The following is a 16423-nucleotide window of genomic DNA, read 5'->3' on the forward strand; positions in this document are numbered from 1 at the left end:
ATAGAAAACGACTTATTCAGCTATTAGGAGATAAACTATTGTCTTCATTTATACATAATACGAATGTTCATGCAATAATTAATGTAGATACTTGGGGAAGAATTTTAGACAAAGAAAATAATTGTTTTAAACAAAATAAAAATTTTAAATCTGTGAAAAAGGCAATCATGTAGCTCGTTTAGAATTCAGCAGCTGGATAAACTTTTTCTTTTTTGACAAATAATGTGCTTCCTCTTTTCCGATTACAAGAATTAGAAAACTCACTCTGTTTCTTCTGACTTGGCTGCCAGGAAGCTCAGGAGTGACCTAAGGGCCCATTCACAGCAAATGGTTTCCTGCTCATGTTTAAGTATATTCTTTTCAATTTTTTTCATGATTTTTTTTACTTCACGGTTGTTTATTTCCATTTTATTATTCTGATGTATCTAAATTCTGTATATATGGAAAGAAGCAAGGAGTTCATTAATTTTGACAAGAAATTCATTCACAAACCATTTATTGTATATCCATTATGTGTCAGGCACTATTCTATTCTAGAGGATGGGGATGAAGTTAGTTAAAAGATGATTTCCATGAGAGGAGCGAATATTTCTTATTGTATACCTGAGAGGGGAAAAAAAATCTCTCAATCAAACCAACTTCAAGAAAATGAAAATTTTAAAGAATTTCCTTAATAGAAAAGCCTGCCAACATCAGTTTAACACTCACAAAGAGGAAGTTAATATAGTGAGTTTAGTTATCTTTTGACTGTTGCTTACAGGGGTATGGAAAACTGGTTACTTAATTATACAACCCTCTTCTCCTGTGTCCTGCAATAAAACCAGCCTTCCTCCTTGGGCATGTGCTAGGTACTAATAACATCACTCATGAAATAAAAGCTTTTAAATAAATTGCCCCTTAATAACAGAGATCAATTTAAACATTCTAATCTCCAAGAAAGGGGCCTTTGGGTCTTAGACTTCCTACCTTGAAGCTTCTGATGTAAAAAATAAGTAGCACCTATTGGGGCAAGCCAAGAAAAAACGATGCACTTTTTGTGGGTAACCAGGCAAGGATAATTGTTAACTGGTAAAGCAGTTCCCTTTTATGGATAACTTCAAGGTTGGTGGGCCTAAATTTCCCCTTGCTTTCTGCTTTGTTTTGCTTTACTAGCTTGCAAATGTGTGTCCAACGGTGACCCTAGGTTGGCCTGCCTGCTGCCAGACTGATGTTGAGAAAGGTATTGAAATTTACAAGGATCTTGCCTTTGGCCTCCACTCTCAGGGTGCAGCATTCTCACACACTTTAAAGTGTTGCCAGCTCACAATAGTCTTGTAGTCAGGGAAGCCAGCCCAGCAAGGCTGCCCACAGACGCACGCACGTGCATGTCACCTGCCCCAGCAATTGCAAATAGACTAGCACATCTTGGGGCGACCTGCTTGTCTTCCATTTGCAAGAGAAAGCTGTGTAAATAATTATATTTCAGAAAGGGCAAAATATTGGACTTCTCAATATGAACTATGTGCACTTAGCCTTTTCAGACTAACATAAAGGTCTTTAAATAACAGAGCTGCCTGTATTTCACTGTGAAGCTCAGTTAAAACATTTTTTTAAAGTGGTGTCATGTCTTAGTGACTTTCTAACGAACCTAAACACTGGAGTGGCTGACACTTTTTACAGTAACTGTAAGCAGTACCTCAAAGGATTCAGAGAAGTAACAAGTAACAAAGTGTGACCACTGATCTTGAAAAATCAGAGTGCTCTAATGAGGAAAAAAGCAGACCTAGAATTAAAAAAAAAAAAAATCCTGCTTTCCTTCCAAAAATGCTGCAAGGAGCATTTTAAAATGCAGCAAAGTAATCACTTCATTAATTTATGCAACACAACTCAAATTTTGTGGGACAAGCTATAACAGGGTCAAAATGGCCAGATGTATAAAATACAGGTGCAAAAACTGTAACTTTATATTAAGACATCTCACTCACGTCAGTAAGTGAGTTAAATCACAGAAGGACAAAACAAGGAGGAAAGGACCAATTTCGGGAAGACAGCTGAGTCTTTCCTCCTCCATTTCGTTTAGATCTGTCTTTCTGGGCTTTCTTTCCTAATGGCATTTCGTTTGTAGGGAAGTTCTTCGTATCTTTCGGTCTAATTATCTCATTGTACAAATCTTTGAAAAGGAACGAACTGTGGTTTGCTCTGCGCGCGGACATCTTTTCTTCTGCCCGAGTTCTTCCTAAGCCTTCAACCAACTTTCACTGAAAAGGATGTCGCTGAGGGGCGATGAAGCTTGAAATCCCGCGGTTTTCTCATTCTCTTTTCTTTCTCTCTGCAGACGCCACCCCTACACCTCGCTCTCGCACTCCAGAGAATCCACCACCGTTTTTAATGATGCTGGGGCGTTTTAAAGAGTTTCCTCCGTTTCTCCCTCTGACCCGAGAAGCACTTTCAGTGTTAGACAAGGCGCCTGACCAGGGCATAGGCAAATGGGATATTAGAGGGGAATAAAAGACCTAATTGAAACATCTCGTGCTGCCTAATTGCGATCAAGTATCTTGCAGATAAGTTAGCATGTTATCACTTTGGTCGTGTTCAAAACGCCGAGGTCTTTTGCCTTACGCATTCTTGTTTATTTAACAGACGTATAGAGCGCTTCCAACGTACCAGGCACTGTTCTAAACGTTTTTAAAATATGACCCTCTTTGCTTAAGAAGTATTTTTGAGCGACAGTAAATCCGCGTGTGCATTTCGAACGTCCCTGCCACATTTTTCTTTATAGCATGGTACAGTGGTTAAGTCTTCAGAGACAAGTATGGAAAAACTTTAACCAGCTGCAACTTTTTTTCAAGCAAGTCATTTCCCTCTTCGCAATTCTTCGCAATTATTATAATAAAATACAGTAGGATAGCGAGAAAGAACTCTTAAATTTTTTTTCAGTAATGATCTCAGGTTTTGTCCCCGGCGTTTTGAAGCGCCCGCTAATTTGATCGCGTGGCCAAGGTTAATTGCATCTGTAGACATTCGCTTTCAGAAAAATGCGCACCCTTCGCTAAAAGTCGTGAAGGCTGAGTTCGCCCGAGGCTGGAGGCGGCGTGTCCCCGCGTGGCCTGCGCGGACTGGCCGCGGGCGCATCCGCCGGGGAGGTGGGACGGTCGACCCGCGCAGATCTGGCTCTTCCCTAGCCGGGCTGTGAGGACCGAGAGCCGAGTGACGTCGGGGGAGGTCAGAGCCGAAGGGAGGCGAGCCCGCTCGGCTCCCCGCAGCGCGCTCAGGCAGCCGGCGCTGCAGCGAAGCAAAGGCCCGGAGACCCGCGCGGAGGGGAGGCCCACAGCCGAGCTGGGGGGTCACCGCCCCCCGCGGCCTCGAGCTGACCGTGTGCATCCCCACCAGGCCCCGCCCGGCTCCCGACGACTGTGTGTTTTGCCCGGTGTTAAGTTTCAGAAGTCAGGATGGAACGTTTCGGGTTTCTGTTCACACGGTTATTGCAGGCGCCGCGGTGGGGACCGCACAAAAGAGACGAGGGCGTGTGGGGAAGGGGTTTTGTGGTTTAACGAGGGCTTAACCCGCGGACTGCAGGTCCTTCCCGCTCTCCCCCTGCCCTGCCCCGGCCCGGGCCCGGTCTTTTCAAGTCTCATCCCTTCCTCTTCTCCTCCCCGCCCCGCGCCGGTCTTGTGTGAGGAGAGAATGGAGTGTCAGAGGGGGACGCCCTAAGCAGATCCCCAGAAAAATAAGACTCCGTCGTGGCGTAGGGCTGTGGCGACTGATTGACGCCTCTGTCTCAGAGGCTTTTCTGCCCTAAGCACCGAGCTGTCCCGGCGCAACGAGTGGAGTCTCGAGCTCAACCCCGACCAACCCGGCGCCCGCCTCCCGGTACCGCGGCGCCCCGGCGGGCCCACCGCCTCCCGCTGCCCTCGCATAGACACAACTGCGTAGCGGGTTCAAACAACTACCTCAGAGCATGGATGGAAAGAGCAGCTTGAAAACATGTTTTACAAGCATATCTAGAGTTTTATACAACTCACGCTGTCCAATGCACTAAAGACTGGACACGCATTCGTCTTTTAGAAAACAAATTAATTTCCAAGCGCGATTTTTTTTCACGTCCGGGATTGTACTTAACTCTACCGCTGAGATTACCCAAACCAGGGAGTGTGAATTGCAATTATCTGGATAATCCAAGCCCGAAAAACTCGAACTTGAAAAACTACTAAAATTTTGTCCTGAAATACCCGCATCATTGCTCTAGTCCTTTCTGCCACCAGAGTAGACACAACTCCAGCCCACGGTCTACTCAACGGGATCTATTATCCACAGCCTCAGTGGCCAAATGGAAAGAACTGATTAGGTGCAATTAGAAAATCGTTTGGTGGCCGGTCTCTCAGACCCTCCGACCGCCAGCTGTCAAGTACCTGGTCGGGGAAACTTGCGTCCTTATCTGTTCACAGCCCAGAGGCCGCGGAAGTAGCCTTGGGAGTTGCCAAAGAGAAAAGCAACTTTGATTTAGGGTTTTCGAAAACCCCAGAGGGCAAATGTGACCGCCAGGGTCAGTCAGTCAGCAGTTTTGGTCCCGACAAGGGACAGCCGAGTGGGGCGGTTCGGTTAAGCCACGGCGCCTCCCGACGTCACACACGCTCGCTCACACTCAGCCACGCGCTTGGGGTTATTCTTTAAACACAGGGCTGAAACTTCACCGGCAGACTGCTGGGTGCGGAGGAGCGCCAAAACCCGAGGTCCAGAGCCCGCCCCTCGCCAGCCCGCCCCCGCCCCCGCCGCGCCCGCGCCCGCGCCTGTGTCCACGTCCGCGCGCTTCCCTATCTAGAGTTAGCGACTTCGCGCTCCCGCTCGCCGCCGCCTCTCTCCACCCGCGCTCTGCTCCCGGGCCCCAGATGCGCGGCCGCGTTCCCACGCCTCAGCCGGAGCTCCGCGGCGGGCTTTGGCGACAGCGGCCCCGCCCCTCCGCTCCGGCCAATCCCGGGCCACGCTGACTCCCGAGGAGGCGGTGCCCGGCGGAGCTGCGGGGGCCTGCGCGCTGGAGGCGGGCGAGGGGGCCCCGCCCGCGCGGGGAGGCGTGGCCGGCGCCGGCTGTTGCGGCCGAGCTGGGCTGCAGCGTGGGAAAGAGCCGCGAGGAGCCGACCGCGCCGCCGGCCGAGCCGCGCCTGCCCGGACCCAGGGAGGGCGGGAGGGAGGAGGCAGGCGGGGAGGGCGCTGCGTCCGGCTTGGTGTCCGAGGCTCCGTCCCGGCTGCACCCCGCGCGGTGTTCGCCGTGATGAAGCGCCCTTGCGAGGAGACGACCTCTGAGAGCGACATGGACGAGACCATCGACGTGGGGAGCGAGAACAATTACTCGGGGTGAGCGCGGGCTCGGCGGGAGCTGTCCGGAGCCCGAGGCATCGGGGAGCTTTGTGTACGAGCGGCTACTTGGAAATCCCGAGGTTCCTCTCCGCCGCGTTCTAACCGAGCGGGGAAAGTTTTGCCCGAAAAACTTTCAGGGGTGGGCGCTCACGGAGCGCGTGTTCGGGTGGGGCGAGGCATGTGGGTTTGCACCCTAGGGGTGGGGCGGCTGAAAGTGTGCAGAGGTTGGAGAAGGAGGGTCCCCGGCTGTCAGCGTTGGGCGTGCGGAGTGGCACGCCCGGGAGACGGGCGACGCCCCCGCCACCGAAACTGCATTTGGGAGCACTTTCAAAATGGGCCAGGCGAAGAAAGAAAAAAATGATTTTTTTTTTATTTTTAAAGAGACTAAAAGATGACTTGCTTTTTGGAGCCATGAAAGCAATTAGCGATGTCAAGGCTAAGTAGGCTGAGATTTCCAAGTTGATCGTATGTGACTTGGCTGACGGGAGTGTGAGTGACAGATGAAGGATCGTTTCAGGCGTCATCTCTTTGCTTGTTCCTGAGTCTGGAGAAGATCGAGATCGTGATCACGGAAGCCAGACCTCCACTTTCCAGTGACAGAGAGAGGTTATGGAGGCGTTTTAGTGCCAAGGCGGGTCAAATGATAATTGCTTCTAATTGGCATCCCCAGAAGCACCTTAATTATTTATCTGCAGCTGTCACTCAAAGAGTAAAATTCTACGTTTGGAAAACTGCTTTTTTTTCAATATTATTATTCTAATATGTACAAACCTTAGACTGGAATCATTAAAAGCAAAGATATTCGCTTGAAACGTTGTTTGCAAAGTATCTTCTAATAAAGTGTTGTGTCATCTTAAAAAATGAGATCCGAAAAACAAAAGATGTCATGTGAAAGGTGAAACCAGTTGAGAAGGGGATGGGAATGAGGGGAACAGTTAATTCAGAAATAAGATCCAGAAGTGAGAAGGTGAGGTAATAAGAACCTGGTGTGTGCAATATTTCTATAATGAAAGAGAACAAATAACAGGAACCTGGAGAATTTGAGAACATGAGGAAGCAGAGTATCTATGAATTATGAAGAGAAACAGATACAAACTAGAAAGGATCATAAAAACTATGTGACAATATAGTGATTTGACTGAACTTTTGATATAAAATATTTTTTCATTAGCAAACTCAAGATGGATTACAACTCTGAGAGGTTTAAGCTTAGATTGAAGGCTGAGAGATACTCACCTAGAGTTTTATTTTCAAAGTAAAACATTTACCTAGTAGTTGATCTAATTTTAATTTTTCTATTAGTGGCATATTTAATTTTGGGTCATTCTTTTGGAAGATTAATATAGAAAACATTGAAGTTGTCATTTTTTTCTTGTATGACTACTTGGAGTTTTGAAATAGTAAGGTAACTTCTGTTTATTTTAAAGATTGCATCTAGGGACAACAGTTTGACATGTGATGGCTGTATATCTGTTTGATAGTAATTATTTTAAAATAGCTTTGCTTTGTTCTGTGGGTCTTACCAGAGGGAGGAGGAGGGATGCTATTAGAGATTAATTGACTTTTAAGAAACATTTATGAGTGGAACTAGGAAATACTAATATCTAACTTCTCACCCTGACTGCCCATAATTATTTCATTGGGAGGCTCAGTAAAAGTTTAGGGACGTTTTTGCCAGTGGATTTGACATCTGGATTAGTCATTAAAATTAAAAGAAAAAAAGGCATGATTCCTATCTGAAAAGAGATATAAGGGCTGAAAGCAAAGTCTGTAAAGAGCAAGAATTAAGAATAAAATAATGCTGATCTGAACTGTGCTATCACTCTGAATATTTAATGCATGCCATCAAGCACCCAGAAGAAAACAATTGTTATGTTAATGCAGCACCTGACAAACTCTTCTTATTTCATAGACAAAGTACTAGCTCTGTGATTAGATCGAATTCTCCAACAACGACATCTCAGATTATGGCAAGAAAGAAAAGGAGAGGGGTATGTGATTTTTTTTTTGTCTTTTTATTTCATGTAATCCAGCCTAATGTGTAGCAGTTGTATTTTTCCATTACGAGTAATTTTATCATTTGTGTATTCATGAACTTTTGTTGTTGTTTTGCTTTTTGGGGATAGATAATAGAGAAAAGGCGTCGAGATCGGATAAATAACAGTTTATCTGAGCTGAGACGACTGGTGCCAACCGCTTTTGAAAAACAAGTAAGCTGCCCCCCCATCCTGACCACCCCACCAGTGAGCTCAAAAAAGCTGATTCTCTCATCTGGCAACGTGGGTTCTTCTTAAAGCTCATTAAAATAATGGTGTATGTGCCGTGATCTGGCACAGAGCAGCTATTTCAATAAAATGCTTTGTTGTGGCAAAACTATTAAAAACATAATCCATCATGAAGTTGAAAAACATTTCCATTCTCTAGCTTATTTTCCCTTAAGGGTAACATGTTCACGCTCTCTCTGTTCTTTCTGTGAATACCAGTAGTGGTTTTGTTTAAAACTGAGCTGTATGTAGTATTCTTCTTCAGAAAAGATATCCATGTGAAATTTCATTTTTGTCTCAAACTATTCTTTAAAAAGTAAGCTTTTTATTTTAAAAAATAATCAAAGCCGAGGAAGTAACACCTCTAGCTCTATTTCCTAAATAATAATACTAACAAAATTTATTTACCAAACCACTTGGTTTCATTTTTAATCCCTGGCTTAATAGAATGATGTTTGTTTCGAGGCATCTTTGTGGAAGTTGGTAAAAAATCAAACTAGCCATAAATTCCCCTTTTCAGAATTAAAGTATTCCTTTACCAAAAAAAAAAAAGAAGGAAAAAAGATTTGCACACTTAGTAAAGTAGAAAGCCAAATGTTTAAATCTTCCTTTTCATTTTTGAAGAGTTGTGTTTTTCCTTCTGCCGCCATGGCTGATAGACTTCAAAGAGCATCTTTCAAAGAGTATGGCATCATACCTTTGTTGAAAGTAACTTTCAATTAAATTCAAATAGGGTATAAGACAGCTGTTGTTTGTTTATTGCATTTTGTTGTTTACTTCATGAACCACAAACATTATAAAGCAAGCCCTACAAAGCCCTTGGAAATTATCCAGAAACTGCAGTTTTGTTATTAGTCACTTTCACTGAGACTATTGTACATATTCATGGAAAAACTGAACATTGATAGAAGTACAAGTTGTCAAATGCTGTTGACTATACATTTTTAAGAGAAAAAAGGCACCACTCTATATGCTGAAACTGTCTTTAATGAGCTAAATGTAATGGGCAAATTGTAGTTTTGATTATTATCTTTTCCCATGACAATACGTTGAAAATGAAAATGTCAGTAATCAGTGACGTTTTTACTTTCAGTGCTGAAATGTCTACAATTATGAGAAACAGTTCGGTGATTTTTTTGGCGGGGGGTTGGGGGGTTGGAGTTCGTTAGATTTTTTTTCTTAAATGTCGACTTAAACCTTAAAAGCAAACCTCAGTAGTTTGGCAGTTAGTTACCATAAACACAGGCTTTCCCATTTGCTGAGCTTGGCGACCAACCCTAGAGAGCTGGCCCTGTCACAATATAATTAGAAGAGTGTTCTTTCAAGCAGTTTAAGTCACTCTGGCACTCTCACCATGTACTGGGTGCTGACAATTTTCACAAAACAAGTAAAGCATAGGAACCTGAAATAAACTGCAGTTTCCTTTTCAAGAAAACATACTGATTTAATTATTTAGCTCTTCCAAGAAATTAGAAGCCACCCACAGCCCTCTGAGACAGTTTGAAGTGGCACATTTGTATTTCAGTTGGTTTCCAGAGGTTGCCTTGTTTTAAAATGGGGGAGGGGCATAAAAATACAATGAAAATTTTATTAAGAACTATTTTAAAGGATTCAAATATCCTTAAGCATTTTTGATGCTTATTAGATTCAAGTTAGATTATGCTTCCTTGTTTATGATCTTGGAATTTACAGTGACACCTGCTGGTAATTATTGGGAAAAAAAAACCTTGAAAGTCTTCCCTTCGCACTTTTGGTTCTATACTTACAGTGGTGTAGTATGAATTACCTTAAAGGCGTAATAGAATTATCTATTTTTGAAAGATATGCTTTTTAACAATAATTTTATGAGATCCTATCTGCTTTTCCTCCAGAGTTGGATTCAACTGATCTAGACTTAAGCATTATATAAGACTATTGTATATCCCCTGATAAAATAAAGTATATTATTAACCAGTTTGATGCAGTTTGAGATTTTTGCAGTTGTAGTAGTTTGAGTAGAGTTATCTTAGTGTAATTATTTTTGTGTTTAAAAATTATTATGCCTTTTAGTCTTTAAAAGTTAAAATGGCAAATATCTGTCATTAGGTGTGATGCAATTAGTGTTTTCATGTAAAGTTCAGGAAGAATTCATATTTTTCTGTGAAAAAGTTAAACTTAGAATTTTCTAGCGAGAGGGAAAATGAAAAATTCAGGGTAAGTTGTTCCGAATTCATTTCCATAGGACTTATAAGATTTTATTATTTGTTTACTCAGGGATCTGCAAAGTTAGAAAAAGCTGAAATACTGCAAATGACAGTTGATCATTTAAAGATGCTCCAGGCAACTGGGGGTAAAGGTAAGTAGGTGACTTCATCCCCCCCCCACCGCCGCCCCTTCTACCTTTCTCTTTTCATTTTTTCTCCCTAAGATTGTAAGGAAGTCATAGTTGAACAGTTCTTTAACGAGCTGCGATAGGAGGTCCCAGATTAAAGCCGTGGAAATCAATGCTAATGGCAGGATTGAACTCGTGGGAAAGAACTTCTGGAACAAAAGAAGCACTTGACCCTGGGCTTGTGTTTGCTTTTATAATACTGTGGGAGTAAAGCTTCATTCACAGCAGCCTGGTCAGAGGTTTGTTTGGGACTTTCAGAAGTGCATGCTGGAATTTGTACAGAAAGACAAAACAAACACACAAACATCCAAACATAAACAGGAGGTTAGACACAATCTTCTTCTCTTCTTTCCCTCTCCCCAGTCCCCTGTTAAATCAGGGATAGGACTCACTATAATGCAGCTCTTCCAAAGGAAGTGAATTTTCATTGTTGTTCTCAGAGTTTGGTTGATCTTGGATTTAGACCACACAGAGCATTTGAAGTGCAGGTAGTGAATCTCTGTCCTGGAAACCACTGATGGAGCAGTCATTCCTGTGAAGAGCAAACAGGAGCAGGTGCCCTGGGCCCAGTGCTATGGAGAGATGTCTTCTGTACTGGATAGTGATTTAGGGAAGAATAGTCCAGTTCCTGACCCTCAGTTCATGCTATGAATGGACTTGAGATCCTAAACGATGTAGTATTCATTCAGATTTCATTATCCCACTTCTCACACATCACTCAGACTTGATTTTGCCCTTTTATATCTTTTTCACCCTTCAAACAGGCCTTTGGTATTCATCTTAGCCAAGGGCTGTTCCATATATTTGATAACGGGGTAAGGAGAGGGTACCACAGGGGCTAAGTGCTGCAGCTACACCCTGAACGCTTGTCTCTGCTCAGCATTTTATTATGTAGTATCAGAGTTTGCCCTAGATCAGGACAGGGGCAGGGCATTGGAGGGAAATAGCTGTTTATCAATTGGTACAGAAGTATTTCAGTGTCTAACTCCAGCTGAGGACCTGTGGAGCATCAGCCCTGACCTTCACCATCTTTTACCTGTGTCGGGTGGGGGGGCGGTGATCATTGTAAAGGGACGCCCTCACACACAATGTGACTTACCCTCTGTTGTACCTTCTCAAGGAACCGTCCGTCCTGCCTGAATAACCATCCTGAATGGGTATGGAATTGTGATTTCTACTCTTTAAAATGTAACCCTCAGCATAGGCTGCAAATATTCTTACGTAATAGGGAAGAGAACTGGATGAAATTCTAGAAGCCTGTGATCCAGCCCAGCTTGGCCACTGACCCACCTTTAAGCCGAGACAGAGGTGCTGGGCTGCACAAGGAGGCCTGTACTAGCACTCTGAGCCCTCAAGGCCCCCCGCCGCCCCAGGATTCTGTCTCTACACCTGCTCCCTCAGGATGTTAGGGGACTGATCGGGTTAGCGATCGTGCAGGGAAAGTTGTTTGATTGCTTTACTTCCCTTGGCATTGTTAGCCACAAGGCTAAGAATTTTTATCAGCGTTTCAAATATTTGGCATGAGCTATACTTCTAAAGAGTAATATTGTTATTATGCCTTATTATAAACACTAAGTTCCATCGTGGTTGCTATTCTTGGCTACCTGAACAGTCCTAAAATTCATCCCAAAATAGTTTGCGAACAGACATTTCCGAGCGAGCTCCATACGAGTCGCCTGACTGCCAGCTCATTAGAGAGGTCACCTCACAGGAGAACGTGTGGGCCTTGAAGAAGTGGGGCTGGCAGTGTGGGCTCGCGTTGTTAAAGACTCACAGCTGCTATGGGGGCCTCAGAATGTACTGGTGAAGGACAGACACTGCATTTGGGTTGCCTGGTTTCAAATCCTGGCTTGTTTTTCTTTTTTTTGGTCTGTGACCCTAGATAAAGGACTGACCTTTTCTGAACCCCAGTTTCTTCATTTGTAAAATGAGGACAGTGATAGTGTTCACTTCACAAGGTTGTTGTGAGCTTATTCACTTAAAGCCCAGAGAGCAGTGATGGAAGTGGTGTGGACCCCTGTGCTATGATTATTGGCCCAAGATGCGGTCGCAGGAAACAGTTGCTCATCGTCATTTCCCTCTGCATTCAGCAACAGTATAGGAATTACATAATTTATATTCCTTAAGATGCAACAGAGAACTCACCCATATACAACCCCATACAGCTGGCAAATCACAAATTTCAATTACTTCATGCCGACGCATGAAGATACTTGGAAGCTCCTGGGGTACAATTCTGTTGGTCCATTCTTTAATCTGTCTTGGTATTGCAGGAGTTTCTAGAGAGGATTTAGTAGAGTAACCTAAATTTCTAGATCCCTCTGGGTTTCTGGACTCTTGTCTACTCTGATGATTATCTCCCTTCTCTCATGAAGTCAGAAGTCTGCAAAGCCTTGCAGAGAACCCTGAGGACTCTTATGTGACGCCTTCTTTGGAGGCGTCTTCTTCAGGAAGAACTTTCCCTCCTAATGCCAGGGGCTTTATTGCTAACCATGCTGAAGTCCTGGGATGATGACTCTTTTTGTTGCTATCTTCCACATTTCATGATGTTCTCTTATGTCAGCTTTGTGCTGTTGTTGTTACGGTCTTAATGGTGTATATGTTTTCCTCAAATTTCTTTTTGGGACTTCCAAATTTCTGTTGAAGTTCTAGCTCTTGGACTTTGAATATTGTGACTACTATTTTCCAAAGTGCTAATCTAATTGTTAATAGATGATAAACAAAACAGGTAATACTTTGATCTACAAAAACATAAAAAAGGGAATGTAGTAAATAAATGCCTTAGATGAAAATAACCTTGTTTGAATGTGATATTTCTCATTTATGTATACACATCCCCGAAGTGAGTAGACTAAATTTTAATTTGAAAATTGTTTAAAAAAAAAGTTGCAAATGAGAAAAAAAGTCTAAAAAGGATACGTTTATACATATTAGAGGTCACTTATTCAAAGTGGTGACATTTCCCCAAATGTCTGATTATTATCAGTACCCTAAATTAGCACTGATACTAATCAGATGTTACTATTTTCTATTCTAATGTATTATCTTTGGGTAAAAAGGGATTCTCATAAATGTGACCAGCTCTAGCCATTTTAATGGTAGTAACCTTAGGTGTAAGGGTATATGCATACACACTGACACAATTAATATACATTTTTTTCTTGGACGGATGCCAGAAAAAAGTAAGCTAACCAATGAAAGAAATATATATTTGGACTTCAGGAAAACTAGGAGTTATATTTATTATATAAATAATATATATATTATATATATTATTATATATATTATAATATATAATATAATAATATATATTATATATATTATATTATAATATATATATAATATATATATCAGGTAATGTTATATTACCTGATAGAAAAATAAGATCTTCAAATTAGTAACCAAATTTTTAAAAATCATTTTGCTGCTTTAACTTTTTTCCATACAAAGTAATGGTGTTTTCATTTTGTTGATAAAAAACACTGAGTCAAGAAGCATTTATGAATTTATTGAGCAGTTCTGGCACATTTCTAGAAAGTCCTCAAACTGCTCATATGCATTTCACATCTCAGTTATAAATGCCAAGAGAGTGAGGATGTTTCAGATAAACCCTTTAATCTCCAATTCATGTGACAGAGACAGAGAGACTGGTACTCTGTTGTACCGTGGAAAAGTTTACTAGAAAATTTCACTATCCCACAATACAAAAGAAGAGACACCATTTTTTTTTTTCTGGAAGTGTTTGAAACACAGATGTTCTTAATTCTTTTCCCCACTGTGCTATTTGGTTGCAGGAACAACTGCAGTACATAGCATTGCCAGAGTTGTCACACATGTGAATTGCAAAGTGCACTTTCTTAACTTCTGCAAAAATTACAACCATAAATAGCTGGCAACGTTCTCAGAAAGGATCGTCGTTCTTCTTAAATCTCTGAAGGACAGGGTGGAATGTAGGTGGTGGCTACTCTTCATAATTGTATCCTTCTTTCTCTCACTGTCTCTCCTGGCCCCCACTTTGCTCAAAACTCCTTTCAGGCTACTTTGACGCCCATGCCCTTGCCATGGACTTCATGAGCATTGGATTCCGAGAGTGCTTAACCGAAGTGGCAAGGTACCTGAGCTCTGTGGAAGGCCTGGACTCCTCCGATCCACTGCGGGTGCGCTTGGTCTCTCATCTCAGCACGTGTGCCTCACAGCGAGAGGCGGCGGCAATGACCTCCTCTCTGGCCCACCACCATCACCCCCTGCATCCTCACCACTGGGCGGCGGCCTTCCACCACCTTCCGGCAGCCCTGCTCCAACCCAGCGGACTCCATGCCTCGGAGCCCACGCCTTGCCGCCTCTCCACCACTTCAGAAGTGCCTCCTGCCCACGGCTCCACCCTCCTCACGGCCACGTTTGCCCACGCAGACTCTGCCCTTCGGATGCCATCAACAGGCAGTGTCGCCCCCTGTGTGCCACCTCTCTCCACTTCTCTCTTGTCCCTCTCGGCCACTGTCCACGCAGCCGCTGCAGCAGCCACGGCAGCTGCGCACAGCTTCCCTCTGTCCTTCGCTGGGGCGTTCCCCATGCTCCCCCCAAACGCAGCTGCAGCAGTGGCAGCTGCCACAGCCATCAGCCCTCCCTTGTCGGTATCAGCCACGTCCAGCCCTCAGCAGACAAGCAGTGGAACAAACAGTAAACCTTACCGACCCTGGGGGACAGAAGTGGGAGCTTTTTAAGTTTTCACTGAACTTCTTGCAGTAGTAACTGAATGTCCTTCATTTCAGAGTCAGCTTAAAACCTCTGCACCCTGAAAGTAGCCATACAGATGTCTGCGGATCCACAAAGGAACAATAAAGCTATTTGAGACACAAACCTCAGAAGTGGAAATGTGGTATTATCTTTTTTCTCTGTTTCGGTTTAAGGCAGTTTGGTAACTGACATCAGCAACTTTTGAAAATGTCACACTTGTTTTCATTTAGAAGTCTCCTGGAAAATATACGGACTGAACCATCCAGCAGTGCATCACGATGTCTGAATTGGGGAAGAAAAATGCCCTGACTGAATTTTCTTGAAACTAAATGGAAAAAAAAATACTCATGTTTCATAAGTGCCTGAGCTAATAAAGTTTTCTTTTGAACATACAACGTTGCACAAGTAAAGAAGAGCGTAGAGGTTAGGTTAAGAAAGGAGAAGGGACAGAAGTCTTGCATTAGACTGCAGACGTTTTAGTACAAATACCAGAAAAGAGCACTCTGTTGAAATCAACAGGTTTTTATTGGCCAAAAGGATTGCTGAAAGTAATTTTCAAGTTGAGAAACCTAGTTTTATCCTAGTTTGCTTTTTTTGTACAAACTTGCCAAGTTGTGACATTTAACAATGTATTAGTATAAGCAATTATTACGTCAGCGCTCAGATTAACAAGCATTTCTGCCCCGCCTGCAAACCCCCAGGCACTTTTTTTTTTATGGCTCAAAATATGGTGCTTCTTTATATAAAACATGCATTTATAGAGTGCACCTAGAAGCAGTTGCCTACTGTGTGCCCACCAGAGGCTATCTGACTCATGCCAACTTGAAAACTCTCCAGTTTGTAAAAGTTTAATTTATTCAGTTTCATTTGGACTATTTTTACATATTTATCCTCTTCATTTCATCCTGATAACATGTAAAATCTATTCTTGTCACCTTTTGGGGAGAAGTTGCATTTCTGGAAGTGATGAGGCAGGGAGAGAACAACGGGAAGAGAAAAGCCACGATTTTTAAATGTCCTTTGTCAAGCTTGTGATTGTATTTGATCCCAAATCAAGATGAATGTATGTAATGGGATGTACATAAATTATTTTTGTCCATGCCTAGATTAGTGCTACATAATGGTGTTTTGGTTTTGTTGTTTTTATTTTGTTTAATGACAAAATAATCTCTTAATACTTTGAAATTGAGCACGTGAGAATTTATGTTTGAAAGACAAAGACACAGCATGTATTATTATGCACTTCATTTCTCTGCTGTGTGGAGAAAGCAATAAACATTATGAGAATGTTAAACATTATGCAAAATTATACTTTTAAATATTTGTTTTAAAATTACTGTACCTAGTCTTTTTTGTATTACTTTGTAACCTTTTTCTATGCAAAAGTCTACATATCACTAATTAAATGAAGTCCTTTTTTGACCATTTTTATGTGGATGAGTTGCTTTGCAGAATGGAAAGTTGACGTGAATTTCAAGCAAGGCCTTGTTTCACTAACAAATTAAGCCATGGCTTTTCTTTTGCTCTTTCAAAGTCATTTGATATAATTCACAGCCTTGAAATTAGCATGTATTTGAGCTTGTAAACCAATTAAGCATAGGTATGACATCATTTGGAGGCAGGAAGTGATCAGTTTCCTCTGCCTTTTATTCTTAACCATTCTTCTTGGAAAAGTGCAAAAACCAGAAGGTCAAATAACAGTACACCGAACAAAGGGTAATAA

At 42.6% G+C, this 16423-nt stretch overlaps 1 protein-coding gene across 1 annotated transcript; it reads left to right on the plus strand.

Annotated features, from left to right (window-relative positions):
• Positions 1–5245: 5245 nt before the first annotated feature.
• HEY2 (hes related family bHLH transcription factor with YRPW motif 2) lies at positions 5246–16038 on the plus strand (the record flags this gene model as incomplete). Its single annotated transcript, XM_082668589.1, has 5 exons — positions 5246–5328; positions 7244–7322; positions 7458–7541; positions 9849–9930; positions 14002–16038. The coding sequence occupies 5 exons, from the start codon at positions 5246–5248 to the stop codon at positions 14685–14687; spliced, it is 1014 nt and encodes a 337-aa protein (XP_082524715.1). The 3' UTR covers positions 14688–16038.
• Positions 16039–16423: the final 385 nt, after the last annotated feature.

This window comes from Grampus griseus (assembly GCF_964374135.1).
Source record: "Grampus griseus genome assembly, chromosome: 13".
NCBI lineage: Eukaryota > Metazoa > Chordata > Mammalia > Artiodactyla > Delphinidae > Grampus > Grampus griseus.